Source organism: Rattus norvegicus, chromosome 7, assembly GCF_036323735.1.
Source record: "Rattus norvegicus strain BN/NHsdMcwi chromosome 7, GRCr8, whole genome shotgun sequence".
Taxonomy (NCBI): Eukaryota; Metazoa; Chordata; class Mammalia; order Rodentia; family Muridae; genus Rattus; species Rattus norvegicus.
In genome coordinates this window covers 134,919,214-134,934,922 of record NC_086025.1, presented here as the reverse complement: position 1 = coordinate 134,934,922, position 15,709 = coordinate 134,919,214, and the positions used below count along the sequence as shown (strand labels likewise).

At 50.8% G+C, this 15,709-nt stretch overlaps 1 protein-coding gene across 3 annotated transcripts; it reads left to right on the top strand.

The window, feature by feature from the left end:
* The first annotated feature begins 3,872 nt into the window (after window positions 1-3,872).
* Window positions 3,873-10,170, top strand: Krt4 (keratin 4). Of its 3 annotated transcripts, none has more exons than XM_006242395.5 (9): window positions 3,873-4,763; window positions 5,954-6,168; window positions 7,081-7,141; window positions 7,538-7,633; window positions 8,037-8,201; window positions 8,341-8,466; window positions 8,943-9,163; window positions 9,378-9,412; window positions 9,511-10,170. In XM_006242395.5, exons 1-9 carry the CDS (start codon window positions 4,275-4,277, stop codon window positions 9,687-9,689), a joined length of 1,587 nt encoding a protein of 528 aa, XP_006242457.1. In that variant the 5' UTR covers window positions 3,873-4,274; the 3' UTR covers window positions 9,690-10,170. The 3 variants fall into 3 exon arrangements, with proteins under 3 accessions (XP_006242457.1, NP_001008806.2, XP_038935273.1); NM_001008806.2 differs by having other exon boundaries at window positions 4,210-4,763; window positions 8,949-9,163; XM_039079345.2 differs by lacking the exons at window positions 3,873-4,763; window positions 5,954-6,168; window positions 7,081-7,141 and adding an exon at window positions 7,292-7,417.
* The last annotated feature ends 5,539 nt before the right edge of the window (window positions 10,171-15,709 follow it).

Here is a 15,709-nt window from a genome sequence, read left to right as displayed (position 1 = left end):
AACTTAGAAAAATGGAGGCTTCTAGGCGTTAGCTTGCAGTAACCCTGTAGGACAGATGATGTGGTGGCTAGGGCTTTGATTTCAAGCCCTGTCCCTTTCCTGCTGAAGTTCCCTCCACTCTCCCTGCTTCCTGTGTCCTAGAAGACTTCCTTTCCTCAGCTGCCTGCATCTCCTCCCCAACCTGTACTCCATTTCTCACTGACGTACAAAAGGCTGAGGTCCAGCTATTTCTACTCTACTCCATCTTGCCTACAGCGCAGTCAGAGCCTCTCCGCCTGCCTTAACACCGTTGGGCACTCCAGGCAGAAGCTTAGGCTCTCAATTTTGCTCCCCAGAGGACTCAGGAAGGTGGGTACAAAGGTTGGAGGAATACAAGCAGAGATTCTGAAACAAATCCTGTCTGGGGACATGGGGCTTTGACTTGGCAAACAATGCTCCCTGAACCCCCCCCCCCCAATGCACCCCTGAGCATTTTCTCCAGGGGCCTCACCAGCACTTGTAGACCTTTAGGGTTGAGATCTCAGGTCCTTGGATTCTCTGACATGTCTCTTCAACAGCCTGTGATCCAAACATTGTTAACCCCATTTCCGCTTATTATATTGTGTATACTAAAGCACAGAGCAGTTAGGTAACCTCTTAGGAACACAGAGCACTTTATGTAGAATCAAAAAAAAATGTTGCCCCAAAGTTCAAGCCTGTCACTGGGTTATGCTACCTACGGAGAAAAAGAAATCAGCAGGCAGTCTAAACTGTTACTTCATAGGATCGAAACCAGGCTGCTGGTGGTAGCGGGAGACTGGAGGGAGCTGCATGCTTGAAAACCACAACACATTAACAGCAGAGTCAAAAACACCTTCTGGGATGGTAAACCAGGGCTTGGAAACTGAGCGACATGGTTTGTCCAAGCTCAGAAGTGACTTTACCGACCCAGAACCTTCCCACAAGGCACTCCCAGTTGAGGGATTCAGGGGGTGGGGGGTGGAAGGCCACCTGCAAGGGTGGGGCTGGTGTGCTATGGCCTGTTTTCTCTCTCTGTTGCACCAAAAGCTTCATCGAATGTGCTTTGGCAGTCGGAAGTGTTGAAAGCCCCTGCTGGCACACACCAGGGGCAGGAGATGGAGCAACTGATCCATGGACTTTTCTGGCTTTCCTTCCTCCCAGCTCCCTGGGTCTCCTGAGCATCTCTGAACCCTTGGTTGGCTCTGGTTCCCTCAGAGTGACTCAGGCCATGGGGCAATTGGGGTTAGGTGACCCAGTGGAGCAGGGGCACCCACCTGACCAGGGAGAGCAAGGCATTTTCCCACACTGTTCCCCAGGTTAGGGCTGACAGTGTTGGAGGCCTCAGCATCCGTAATCCCTAGTTGAATGGGAAGGCTTCGCCTCCTGCACTCGGAAAGCTCCGAGCGAACACACCCTCCCACTCCTATTCCATGCCTGACAGCAACCGGCTTACTCCTCAGAGCCTGGCTTGGGCAGGTGGCCAAAGGACTCTGGGTCACCAAGGACAGCAGCAAAAGCAAGAGCTGTGTGTGCACAGGGCTGCAGTGGGAGTGTGGGACTGACTTTCAGCTGTCACCTCCTGGTGGACAGTTGTCTTTGCCCCTCTTCCCACGGGGCCTAAAGATGGTCTCACTTGGGAAGTTCTTGCTTGCATCTACCTGCAGTTTCTTATCTCCAGGGTGAGGATTCTGTAAAGCATTGGCAATTCTGATTTAATAAACTCACAGGATGTGGATTGAGGCCAGAACATTTTTTGAGCTGGATTTAGCATAAGATTCGTGACTATATCAATTTGGAATTAGCTGATTGGAGGGCACAAGACCAGCCATTGAGGACCATATTGTGACTTATTGAGGACCTCTTAGGACAAGGTCACACACAAACGAAGTCAGTGATTGTAGGGACAGAAGGGAGCTGAACTGGAACATTCTGTGTTCCCCCCAAGACTCTGCTACTGTTCTGGTGGGACATCGACTGTGCGTGGCTGAGAATTCTGCATGGTGTAGACATCCGTACAAAACAATGTCTACTCAAAGGTTAAGGTCATGAACTTTGAGGTGACGCCTTCAGCACTGGCTTCCTAAAATCCATTATTTTTGAGCTGTTGTATCTCAGGCTAGTAACAGGACCTTTCTGAGCCGTTTTGAGTTAGAACTGCAAAGAATAAAACTGTCCCAAGGAAAAGCCACCATTGTCCAGCATGTGGCAGGCATTCTAAGAGGCTTGCTTCTACCCAGAATGCACTGGGCTTCCCCCCTCCTGCTTTTGTCTGAAGGGATGGGGCACATGCTTCACGTAACCGCCAGGGAGGTCTTTGGTCATGACTTTGTCATTTGGATGACCCCAGGCACAAAATGAGACTGCTCTTGCCATTTCTCTGAAGATGTCCACCTCCCTCTAGTCCTGGAGTCCTTTTTGTTCAGTACTTGACATGACCATTGATTGTGTCAGTTCTCCCAAACTTGGAGTATTACAGTCTGAGATACACGACTTAGTGATATGGCGTGAGTCCCCCCCAGGCTTCATCTGTCAAATCCCCGTCAGAGCCTTAGCACCCATGGAGGACAGAGATGTGGGGATGTGTGCAGAGAGAAGCTCTCAGAACACCCCTCAGGGGGCCCTTGACATCTCCAGTTGTTGTTACCTTCCTGATAGGGCATGCCTACTCCCAGACTTGGGGTGGACACACAAAAGCCTGATTGCTATTGTCCCACAGTCCCCATGCCCTTTGAATCACCGAGATTGACTCAAAACTGGTGCCCAGCAGACACTGGGGGTGGTGGTGGAGGGGCAGCACCTCCTCACTCTGCCGTGCTTGCCCATATGCAGCTTTTTTCTGCATATGCCGTGGGTCTCGGCTCTAGCCTCCCCAGCCCTCGCGCAGGTTTACAGTGGGCAGCTGGACAGTGACAGGGCAGAGGTGGAGGGGAGACCTGGAAGGACTGTTGGTTGGGTTCCTGGACTGTCTGGCCTTCCCTGTGTCTCCATCCCTATGGCCTGACCTGTGCTCACCCTCACCCTAAGTTCTCTGTATATCAAGGAAGCTTTTGGGGGACATGGGTGTGGTTCAGGCCAGTGGGGTTATCCATGTGCTGGTGGTTGCTCTTTCTCACATCTGGGTCATTTTCTCAATGATGGACTTCCTAGTCCCTGGACAGGAGAGAACAGGTGACTTTGGTCTCCTATGTGTTAGACACCTTGGATATACTGTCTTATCAACTATGCACAGGGACAGGTCTTGTTTTATCTATAAGGTCTCAGAGGGGTCAAGTGACCCACCCCAGACTGCAGAGTTAGTTAGGGAGAGATGAATAGACTCTGTCTAGGCCAGTCGCCCTCAGCTAGGAGGAACCCAAGTACTAGGAGCAGAACTACGATTTTGCATCTCACACATGGCCCTGAATTACCTACCATCAGTCTGCCAAAGCAGTCCCCAGCATCAAGGATGTTAGGAACCTCTTTCTAGAATTCTGGGGCCACATCAGTAAAACCAGACGTGCTGTGTTTTGGGGAAGCCCCAGGGTGGCTATGGGCCACATAGTGGAATCCAACCAGGGGCTCCTCTGGGTCTTGGTTGGAAAGGCTACGTAGGTGGATCTGTAAGAGAAGGGCCTTGTTTCATAGGTGAACAAAGGGTTAGGAACACCCGGTGGATAAGGATGACAGATAGAGGCCCAAGAGCTGATTCTGACAGCTTATCAAGTGCCCATCCACGATCACAATCTCTCTTGCCTTGAGAGGAAAGGTAAACATTTGCATTCTTTCCAATTTATGAGTACTGATCTCAGGGAGCAGTTTGCACAGGCCAGGGTGTGTAACCAGGCAATGCTAGGCCTGGAACCCAGGTTCTTAGGTTCCAGCATCCCCGGCCTAAAGTAGGGGTGATCAGACTAGGTGTCTGTAGCAGGAGCCCCATGAGGCTGGGAAGGAAGGAGGAAGGGCAGTGGGGCTTTGCAAGGCTGAGTCAGGTGGGCTGTGGTACAAGAGGCCCTGGGGCACTGGCTCAGGGAGGGATGAGACCGTAAGCTGTGCCCTCTCAGTGACTTTTCTAGGTGTGCTTAGTGACATGTTCAGCAGGTGCGAGAGAGATGGGCCGTTGCCAAAGGCCCAGCCCAGAGATACTTCGGATTTTTCCCTTTATGCCCCTGCAACCAAGCCCTGCCTCTCCAGCGCATATAAGCTGCAAGGGCCACGGGTTCTGGCATTGACATTCAGGACCTAGCTCTTGCTTCGCTTCGGTTCTACGCTCGTCGCAGCTGCCTCATCTCTCAGCCATGATCTCCAGACAGTCAAGCGTCCGCGGAGTCTCCCGGGGCTTTAGCAGTGGCTCAGCTGTTGCCGGTGGAGTCAAGCGGGTGGCCTTCAGCTCAGCCTCCATGTCTGGGGGTGCCGGGCGCTGCTCCTCTGGGGGTTTCGGCAGCAGGAGTCTTTACAACCTCGGGGGTCACAAGAGTATCTCCATGAGCGTGGCTGGGTCCTGCCAAGGCGGTGGCTACGGCGGTGCCGGAGGCTTCGGTGTTGGAGGATACGGTGCTGGGTTTGGTGCCGGTGGTTTTGGCGGTGGCTTTGGAGGCTCCTTCAACGGCCGAGGCGGTCCTGGTTTCCCTGTCTGTCCTGCTGGAGGTATTCAGGAAGTCACCATCAACCAGAGCCTGCTGACACCTCTTCAGGTGGAAATTGACCCAGAGATCCAGAAAATCCGCACAGCAGAGCGCGAGCAGATCAAGACCCTCAACAACAAATTTGCTTCCTTCATCGACAAGGCGAGTGAGCCCGACTTTTGCAGAGGGTGGTGGGGTGAGGGTTTCTAAGCCCCCGGCCCTGGGTCTTAGGCAGGAGGTCACCTCATACCTACTTCTGACTCCGGGCGAAACTCCTTGTCTCTGAGGCTCCTTGAAGAGCAGAGGAGATGTTCTTTGCCGTTTTTAGCCCAGCTTCCATTTTTTTTTTAGGCAAGACCTGGAGATCTTCCTATGTAGTTCAATTGTAGCCCTGCATCAAGGGGTCTGGTTATTCAGAGTTCTATGGCTAGGGCCCAATGCAGGGCTCTAGCCCAGGCTGTTCTGGGTTGCTGGGCATCAAAGTTTTGGTTTCTTTAGGTGTTTGAGGCAAGAGTGAACCCCTTGGAGGAGATGAGTGGGTACACTGGCTTGAACAGGCCTGTAGTAGCTCGTGGAGGCTTTACCGCTACCTTGAGAGCAGACTTGAGCTCCAGACTAAGAGTTCTCTGTGCTCGCTGGCTGCATCTCATTTCATCTCAGCCTTTAGGTTCAGAAGGCAGGTGTCTTGTCGATTGCACGTAACATGGAGATGCTCTGCCAGACCACTCCTTTGGCTGGCCTGGCTAGGTGCATTAGAGGGTGAAGGCTCCAGGAAGTCCTTGGCAGGATGGATTCTAGCTGAGTCTTAGAACATGTCTGGGCTATTTGCAGTTAGACTTAATTGTATACAGATTCAGGGGACAAGGCTTTCCTATGTAGCTCATATTGGTTTCAAACATATCATCCTCCTGCCTCAGCCTCCCGAGTGCTGGACCACATGTGGGCATCACCGTGCCTTAGCTTACTTTGAAAGTCTTTAGTGAACTTGTCTGTCCTTCACCGTGGGTCTGTATCCTTTGAATGCAAACACCTGCCAACTGTGTGTGTACCTTGTGTCTTATTTGATTTGATTATTTCCCAGATGCTCTGTTCTTTAGCCCTGCATCTGGGCCCTTGGTCTGCTGTGGTTAGAAATGTTATGTTATGTTCTCCAAGCTCTGTGTCCCACAGACCACTATAGTCCCAGAAACATGCTTGTCATGATGGTGCTCTGGGTTTGCTATGAGGTGGTCCAAGCTGTGTGACACTTAGATGGTCTGGATGCCTGGCCTGCCTAGGCTGATGCTGGTCTCAGACACCCTTCTGCCAAAGCATATGGGTCTTACGAGGGACCTGTGTCTTTTTCAACACAGGTGCGGTTTTTAGAGCAACAGAACAAAGTCCTGGAGACCAAATGGAACCTCCTCCAGCAGCAGACAACCACCACATCCCCCAGAAACCTGGATCCTTTCTTTGAGACGTACATCAACGCCTTAAGGAAGAACCTGGACACTTTGAGCAATGACAAAGGTCGCCTACAGTCAGAGCTGAAGCTCATGCAGGACAGTGTGGAGGACTTCAAGACCAAGTACGTGGAGAGAGGGAGGGCTGGCCCACACCCAGGCCTCTCTCCAGCATCTTGGGACCTCAGGCTCTGAGGAATCCAAAGCTGGGGTAGAAAGCTCCTCTAAGCTGGCTTCCATATTCAAATGGCCACATTTTTATAGGTGGAGGCCAAGTGACCACCAGTTGCCTGAATTAGTGTTAGTTTTAGGTTCCTGGGTTTGCTGTGCACAGAGAGGTTCAGAAATACAATGGATCAATAGTAGCATTAGCCTGCTCATGGGTTGGAATTTAGTCTGGTAAATATCTTGGAAAGAGCTAACTGAATGTTGGTTAGTGTGTGGCTTTCATAGTATTTAATAGGGGTAGTATTCTTACCTTATGTTTGTGAGAATTGAGTGGAATGAGAATTATGTAGGACACACAGGGGACATACAGGGACACACAGGGGACACACAGGGACACACAGGGGTCATTCAGGGACACACAGGGACACCCAGGGACACACAGGGAACACACAGGGGACACACAGGAGACACACACTATGCAATAGCTTTTCTTTTGTCCTCTGTAGGATGAGGCTGAGGAAATGACCACACTCATACACCAAGGAAAGGGAACTGACCCAGAATTTAAAACCAGGACATTTAATCTGCCACAACCCGAAGGACAGTCTTTCCAATGATGTAATCTGATCACTGTGATGAGGTTTTTCCTTTACAACTTATCCCCTCCAAACAGTCTTTTCTATTTCATGTCTCCGAATGAACAGGGCTGAGGCTGTTAGGCTCATGGGTCGTATGTTAGGTGAATATCTACGAACACTTGATGTTGTTCATGATCTGGGCATTCCCACTCTTAGAGCTTGAGACGTAGTAGTGGACCAGGGAGAAATATCTCACGGTGGCCTTCTGTCTTCCTGTCCCCCACCCCCCAGGTATGAGGAAGAGATCAACAAGCGCACAGCTGCAGAGAACGACTTTGTGGTCCTCAAGAAAGTAAGCCAGGAAGGATATCAGGAAGAACTTACAGCAACCCCCCCTTCCTGTTGGAAGTGGTCTTGGCTTAAGCCATGTGTTTGGTCTATCTCTCTGCCTGTCTTTGCCTGCCTTGTCCTTATTTGAAATTGTGTTATCAAAGGAAGTGGGGGGGGGGAGGTGTGAGATCTAAAAGAAGTAACTGTGTGAGGAGAACCCATCTGGACTGTGCTATTCTGATGGCTCTAGAGGCAGAACAAGACAAGTGTGCATAGTGACCTTGCACAGCCTTTAAAAGTGTGTAAGGGAACTTAGAGGTGTTGGTTGACATTTCTGCTCCCGCTGTGATCCTACCTCCCTGTTTCTTCTCCTGCATCCCTTCACCCTCCTCCCCTTTCTTCTCCTCTACCTCTGTAGGATGTGGATGCTGCTTACATGATCAAGGTGGAGTTAGAGGCCAAAATGGAAAGCCTTAAGGATGAGATCAACTTCATGAGAGTCCTCTATGAAGCGGTGAGGCCTCCATTTTCCGTGTAGAGGAAGACAACCCCTATCTGTTGGGCTGTGGGTTGGAAGTCATGGTTCTTAATAGATTCCAGCAACTTAGGTCAAGGCAGTGGGTTCTTGGCAAGGTCTTGGCAAGGTCATGGGGAGAAAGAACGAGGGATTCCATGGAGAGTTTCTCAGAACCAGATTTCCTAGAGGAGAGGCTTAGAGCTGGAGGTTGCATGGGGGAGAGCTCTTTGTTGTCCTAAATGTTTCCGTTCCATTGCCTTCCACCCAATACATAGAGAGAGTGTCTGGCCCATTACATAGAACATTTATGGTCTTGGGAGACTCATCAGCCTCATTTCCCAGTCAGAGGTCAGGAGAAAATGACTCTACTGGGGTCTGATGTGAGACGCGTGCTTTGTAGGAGCTGTCCCAGATGCAGACACATGTCTCAGACACATCTGTGGTGCTGTCCATGGATAATAACCGGAACCTGGACCTGGACGGCATCATCGCTGAGGTCCGAGCCCAGTATGAGGAGATTGCTCGGAAGAGCAAGGCTGAGGTTGAGTCCTGGTACCAGATCAAGGTAGGCGCATGAGACGAGTCCATCCTGCAGGTGCCACCGACCCTCACTTCACCGGGGATTTCGTGGCTATCCTTTCATCTCTGTCTACCCTCACTGGCTCTGGTGTGCAACCTTAGAGTCCTGTTTGCTTGGGTATCAGGTCCAGCAGCTCCAGATGTCAGCTGACCAGCACGGAGATAGCCTGAAGAGCACCAAGAATGAGATCTCAGAACTCAACAGGATGATCCAGAGGATACGGTCCGAGATTGAGAACATCAAGAAGCAGGTGGGTGTGGGTGCCTTTGTGGTGGATAAGCACTGGAAGACTCTAGGCTTGGCTGTGGGGCCTCCGTGCATCATGACACCGATTACACAGCATACCCAAACACAGGGCTCCTGGCTAGTCTTCCCTGGCTTTTGTTTATCTTTATCTTGTTGATCTGTGAGGTTGTGGGTAGGCTCGGCAGTCTTGCGGGGACATGGATGGGACTTCCCCCGAACCCCTAGACATGGTTTCTCTGTGTAGCCCTGGCTGTCCTGGATTTCACTGTAGACCAGACTGGCCTCTCACGGAGATCCACCTGCCTCTGCATCCTGAGTGCTGGAATTAAAGGAGTGTACCACCAATAAAGGCAGGCTAGGAATGGGATGCTCAGGTCACAAAACGACGGGAAGAACAGACAGGATCCTAACATCTTAACCAAAGGAAGCTGGCCCAGGGGTGAAGTCCTCTAAAGTACCCATTAATGTCCCTGTCCACAGTCCCAGACTCTGCAGGCATCTGTGGCTGATGCAGAGCAACGTGGAGAGCTGGCCCTCAAAGATGCCTACACCAAACGCGCAGACCTGGAGACTGCACTGCAGAAGGCCAAGGAGGACCTGGCCCGGCTGATGAGGGACTACCAGGAGCTCATGAATGTCAAGCTGGCCCTGGATGTGGAGATCGCCACCTACCGCAAGCTACTGGAGGGCGAGGAGTGCAGGTGAGGGAGGTTTGAGTATTAGAAGCCAGACTCTGCTAGGCGTCTCACTTCAGGCTTCAGTGCTGGGCTGGTACGTTCTGACCAGGGCCATCAGGTTGACAGTCAGCTGTTATGGTGTGGCTGCTCAAGGCTGAGATAGCATCACATAATATCTGCAAGTCGAAGGAGGAGGGGGTTCTGTTCTGAATGGCTCATGGCTCTCTCTTCCCCACAGGATGTCTGGAGAATGCAAGAGTGCTGTGAGCATCTGTAAGTACCTTCCCCACCTGCCATCTGTCCCTCCCGATCTGGGTTGGGGACTGCTGGCACTCACTGAGAATAACTGTGGACTTTGTCTCTCCTTCCAGCCGTAGTTGGTGGCAGTGCCAGCATTGGTGGCAGCGGTGGCATCGGCCTTGGCCTGGGTAGCGGTTTTGGCTCTGGTTCCTGTTCTGGAAGTGGCTTCGGATTTGGTGGCGGTATTTATGGCAGCTCTGGTACCAAGATCACCTCTTCCGCCACCATCACCAAGAGATCCCCACGATAGACAAGACAGGATCCTGATGGCCTTCAGCCCTGATATCTCTTGTGTATCCTTCACTTCACCCCCTACCCCCAGTCTTCCTTCCTGGTGCTCATCTTGTTAGTCTCCCTCCTCTGCCTTGGTTCCTCAGTTCCAGGATGACCTTCTTGGCCATGGTGTGGCCTCTGTCCTCCTGGAGCCTCGTAGCTTCTTCTCAACTTGGGCCGAGTGACCCCCCTGCATGGGAGGGGTGTCTGATTTCACCCCAATGGACAGAGGGAATGAAGAGCAGGAACTCCTTCTGCAGAAGTACAGGGTCACTCTCGGCCCCTCCAGTCACACCAGCCCCCACCTGATCCTGGACATCCATCTGCTACAACGACACTCATTCTCCATCCCCTGACAGCAACGGGCTCTGTCCGGTTGAGACAAAGACTGCTTGGTGTCCTGTTCAGCCCTGCTCCTCTCTCTACTCATCCCCAATAAAAATGCTTTTTGTCATTCATTTCTGAGTACTTGGCTCTGTTTCCTGGGAAGAAGGCTCCAGGAGCCCATCTACTCAGATAATTTAGGTAAAGGTCTGAGGATCTGTCTGTACAGATCAAAGTCGCCTACTGTTTCCTCAGGTTCCTGTTTCTGAGGTGCAGAAAGTAAGGCTGCCAGAGATGCAGGATAGGGACCCAAAGACTGCCCAGAGGTCAGGGGAACAGATTCACGAAACCCCCAACTGTATAAAGGATGCTTGTGGTAGGGCAACCTGGGGCAGGATGTCTCAGTGCTGAACCTGGGATCAGCCTGGAGGAAGAGGCTGTTTGGATGTATACAGGGCATCTGATAGTCCAATGCCTTAATGTGTATAGACAAAGAAGCCTATAGAATATAGTGTGGCCTCGGTGTCTAGCAAGCACTCTTTAGCTCATCTTTGCTGGTGCTTGGGGTCTAACCCCAGGCCCTGTATATGTGTGCTCTTTGGGCTATATACCCCAGTCAGAGGCCTTCCTATTTTGTGCAGTTCCATGTTTTGGGCTAAATATCAATGGGCTTGAAAGGTTTTCAGAAACCTATTCTGAGAACCAACAAGGTCATAAGTGTTGGATGAAGGAGAGCAGACACTGTCTTTCAGGGCTGGGAGGCTTTGCTCACTTCTCCACTTCATTGAGCTAACCAGGCTTCAGTTTGCTGCTGTCCCTGAGAGGAGGACAGGGAAGTGGGAATCTTATTGATTGGATGGTCCCTGGAAGATTCTACTTGGGGCAGTGCTGCAGGGGAGAGGGCAGTCTGAGGAGAGTTCCCTGTTTCAGTCCTGGATCAGAACAGATGGGTGACATAGCTCCCTTCTGCAGCCTGACCCAACCCTCCTTCTGCAGGTGAAGACTTTCCCCTTGAATTCTGGCTTGATGGTACCAGTTGGGAGAAATGGAAAGATTCTGCCCAAGCCAGGAGTTGCCCATGGGGTCCTCAGGCCGACCCTGAGGTTGTATGGGGTTTCTCTCCCTCTGAGATAGAACAGAGAGCTTTAATCTGGGGTTATGTTCTTGGGAGAGGTTCCTGGCCCAGAGAGATCTGTCTTTCTGGGGCCCAGCCCTGATCTCTCCATTGTCTGTCCTGGGCTTGTTGCCCTGTGTGTCATGCGTGAGCAGGAAGCAGTTGCAGCCTTTGAGCCTGTCAAGCAGATTGCATTTCTTCTCCCACTGTACCCTGCCCCTGGGAAAAGGCCCACACAGCAGTTTTTTTGTTGTTTGTTTCTGGGGTGGGGAAGAGGAGTTAAGGGTTGACAGTGAGGACAAATCTCCTGACTCTTCAACCAGAAGACCAAAGGCTGCCCTAGTCCCTTCCCCTCATGTTTCTGTTTAAGAGGAATGTGGGAGTAACCAGTCCACGGGTGCACCGGGGTCTTCTGCCTGGCCTCTGCAGGGGCAGTTCATGATCTAGTCTACCAAGGCAGCTACGGCTGAGATGCACGCGAACGTGTCTTAGAGTCAATGTACATGAAGTGGCTGTGAGAGTCTCTGTATTTCGTTTATAGAAGATTCCTGTATTTAGTAAAAGAGGAAAACCAAGCTGGAGTAGTGTGGTACACAGGGCAATCTCTGTGCTGAGGGAGCTGAGGCAGAAGCGTTGCTGAAAGTTCCAGGCCTGTCTGGGCTTCATGGAAAGACAAACCCAGAACACACACAAACAAGCAGCAATGACAAAACCGGAGAAAGAAAAGGAAGGAGAGAAATATTCATTTGTCTGTTTCTGAGCAAACGCATAGCGGAGCCTGTCCAAGGAAAGGAGATGCTGAAGGGAGGAAGCCCCTTCAACCCAATCGGAATCTTTGGCACGTTAATACTATTTACGAAGAGGCACATTGAGGACAGCGGTGTGGCCAAGAAGCCCTGGTGGGGGCTGGAAACTGGGGACCCAGGCTCACTGCTGCCTGACTCAAAGGAGAAGTCAGATAAAGATAGGCACACTAAGCAGAAGCTCTCAAAAAAAAAAAAATGGTTTCTTTGTGTAGCCCTGGCTATCCTGGAACTTGCTCTGTCACCTGGGCTGACCTTGAACTCAAAGTTCTGCCTGCATCTGCCTCTTGACTGTTGGGATTAAGGGTGCATACTTGACTGTCACTTACTAAGTTGCCCATCAAGCATCCATCTATCCTCACATGCACTCGCCCATTCATCATTTCAACAAAGGTCCAAATTATGACTCCTTTCAGCCCAGAAGCCCTGGCTGGGTTCATCCTGATGTTCATGACCGTGTTTGCTGTTTAAGAAATGTGGATGGGGGTTGGGGATTTAGCTCAGCGGTAGAGCGCTTGCCTAGCGAGCGCAAGGCCCTGGGTTCGGTCCCCGGCTCCGGAAAAAAAAAAAAAAAAAAAAGAAATGTGGATGGAATGACCAACAAACCACTGTTGGGTGAATGCCTAGCCTGTGCTAAGCAATGGGGGTCCAATACAAACTAGTCTTTGGGGAGATTTTGAGAGCACTCCTTTCTCTGAGTGGAGCCCTGACAGGTGACAATATTTCTCTCATCTCCTAGAGTTCTGCTTCATTTGAATGCAGCACCCCTGGGCCCCAGGAACCAGGGCTTTCCTTGGTGAGGTCTGTGAATGCTCGTTCTGTGTCGGCTCTGTGGGAGGGAGGTCACAGGACATGAAGATGGGGCTGACCCGAAGGAGGGTATAGTTGAACGTGAGTATGGAGGATGACTTTGGGAATGCTGGGGGTAGACATGTTATCCCCAGACATTCCAGAATTTAAAAGGGTGTTGAGAGCAATGGCTGATGTCAGCAAGAATCTGGGACCGTCGTGGAGAAGGGATAAGGAAGGCTCCTGAAGGAAGTGACCCCTGTCTAAATACAGAAGCTAAGGAAGCAGCCAGGTGGAAGGAGTGTAGGGCAGGAGCTGGGGAAGGGCACAGGGATGAAAGGTTTCCCAGCAGCAAGAATAGCAGAGTGAAGGATTCCGGAATGTGGCTCAGGGCTGAATGTGAGCAAGCCAAAACCAGCTTAGTGTTCCTGGAGACGGAGGGCAGGGGTAGAAACCAGTTCAGAACCAGGCTGTGCAGGGCTCTAATGTGGTGTACTGTCCAATTTGCCTGGGACTTGGGTCTGTGCCCTAAGACTAAATATAAGCTCGAAACAAGGTGCTTGAGTGCCTAAGCTCAGACAGAAGGAGGAAGGGCTCTGTGCTTGACCGTGAGGCCAGGTCCTGTTTTGGGCACACGGACCCCACTTCCCTTCTCTGCAGTGGCTATCTTGAGCCTTGGGACCACTCTGCCTCCCTCTCTCTCTTGCTCACTCTCTGGGATTAAGAGGTTGCTGTCACTCCCGTGTCCCCTGACAGAAGTGTTCCCTGTCCTTCACAGTACTTCCTTAACGTTCTCGAAGCCATCTACATTCTAGGGGCCATGGATGGTTGTTTCTGTTACTGTTCGATTACTTCCAGTGGCCGTGGCCACCTCAGTCTATACCCTGCTCATACCCTCCATGATGAGTCCGACCGAATTCTCTCCAGTTCTTTAGTGGCTAGAGATCTTTGTGCTACAAAAAAATTCAAGAAAAATAAATGTAAATTTCTTCTCCAGGTTAAATGATTGCTTCAGGATCTTTCAATCCCCACTCCCCTCCCCCTTTTTTTGGTTTCAACAACATAGCTAATAAATTCCTAAGGTCTTTCTGGAACTTCTCCACAGAGTGAGGCTGTGTTTTGTGCTGTTGAGAAACTCCTCAGGGGCAAGGTCTGGTGGGATCTGGTGCTCTGCCCAAGCTGAATGCCAGGAGTCTCACCAGGGCAGTCTCCAGCTCGAACCCTCACTGCCCTGGAGTTAACAGGAAACCTCCAAGGCTTTCCAGTAGTTGTCATAGCTCATCCTTGCAGGAGGCAGTGGAAGCCAGTTTTGCAAAGATTAAGACAAAAGGAAGGAGGGCAGAGTGGCTATCACCTGTTCCCCCCTTAATCCCCACAGAAACCTGGTCTTCTCCACAGTAGCCAGAGGGAGTCAACTCCAGCTTATGCCTTACTCATGTTTCTGTGGTTTGACCTCAGTGGCTCCCCTCTCAGTGACAGAGCCTCTTCTTGTGGCTCTGTGCAATCTATCCCAGCTACTCTCATTGGTTCCCCCAGACACTCTCCACAGTCCCACCTCAGGGCACCCATGAATCTCCATGTTTTGGGGTACCTTTCTTCCTAATGCCTTGACACTCTCTTTTCACTGTTTCCTGGACAGGTGCACAACACCACCCCATGAGGTAGTTTGCTCACCATGCTTCTCCTCTTTTCTTTATTGATTGATTTCCGTGTATGAATGTTGTGCCTACACGTTTATAAGGGTACCATATGCATGCCTGGTGCCAATGAGGATCAGAAGATGGGGGTAGGATCCTCTGAACTGGAGTTACGAAGGCTACGAGGTACCATGTGGGCGCTGAATCCAGGTCCTCTGCAACCATAAGAGAGTGCTCTTAACTGGGGGTCATTTCTCCAGCAGCACCCCCTTTATTGCTACACCTCCTTCCATAACTACTTCTTCTTCTTCTTCTTCTTCTTCTTCTTCTTCTTCTTCTTCTTCTTCTTCTTCTTCTTCTTCTTCTTCTTCTTCTTCCTCTCCTCCTCATATCCTCCTCCTCCTCCTCCTCATTCTTCCTCTTTCTCACAGTCATCTTTTCCACCTCTTCATCTTCCTCTTCATCCTCTTCCTCTTCTTCCTCATCTTTCTCTTCCTCTTCTTTCTTTCACTGGTCTTCCTTCTCTTCCTTCTCTCTCACTGCCCTTTTTTCTTTTTCAGACAAAGTTTTGCTATGCACCCACACTGACCTAGAACTCACGGTCCTCTTGCTTCAGCCTCTCAAGCGTGGCTCCACGCCCTGCCCTTCCGTAACATCTCTACTTCCTCATGGACTTATCACACGTATTTCTCTACCATCTTTCCCCCACTGCTGTGTAAACTTACAAGAAGAGAGTTTTCCTGTTTTTTTTTCTTCCTGCTTTTTTGTGGTTTAATTGATGTTTCCTGCTGACACAGGGAAATGACAAATGCAGGGAACAAAGAAGGAAGGAAGCCTTGGAGGAAACCCCAAGATGAAGTCTGTAATCACATATGATTTTTCTGGGAAGTATAAAACAAATGGATGTTTGGAGTGTTGGGTTTTGCTGAGGTCTAGTCAATGCAGAGACCTGTGAATTTCACACTATTTTGTCTCCAGGAGATGGCCACAAGTCACACAGCCACTGTTTCCTGCAGGCTGAGATGAGGGAGAACCCTAGAGGCAGATGTTGCAGGCTCCTGGCTTTGACATTATGGAATGGACTCTTTTGTCTCCAAGTGCAGCACAGAGCCAAGGACACTGTGGACACGTGTTAATTAAGTTCTGTTTGGAGGAAGTGATCTCACTATTCCTGGATACCACTCTCCGAGGGTGTGAGTGAGCCTTCCCATCTCTCCCACTCAGGAAGCCAGAGCATTCACCACCCTTTCACTTCACCTTCCCAGAGCTGAGTTCTGCTATGGCAGGGCCTGGGGCCACTGGTAGGTAGACCAAAGCTGATGCCCTGGTT

What these genes read in the sequence shown, in the direction of transcription:
- Krt4 (XM_006242395.5), top strand. Translation starts at nt 4,275, where the DNA reads ATGATCTCCAGACAGTCAAGCGTCCGCGGAGTCTCCCGGGGCTTTAGC. An exon ending in ACTTTGTGGTCCTCAAGAAA is followed by an intron (nt 7,142 to 7,537) that starts GTAAGCCAGGAA and finishes CTACCTCTGTAG; the next exon opens with GATGTGGATGCTGCTTACAT. An exon ending in CTGGAGGGCGAGGAGTGCAG is followed by an intron (nt 9,164 to 9,377) that starts GTGAGGGAGGTT and finishes TCTTCCCCACAG; the next exon opens with GATGTCTGGAGAATGCAAGA.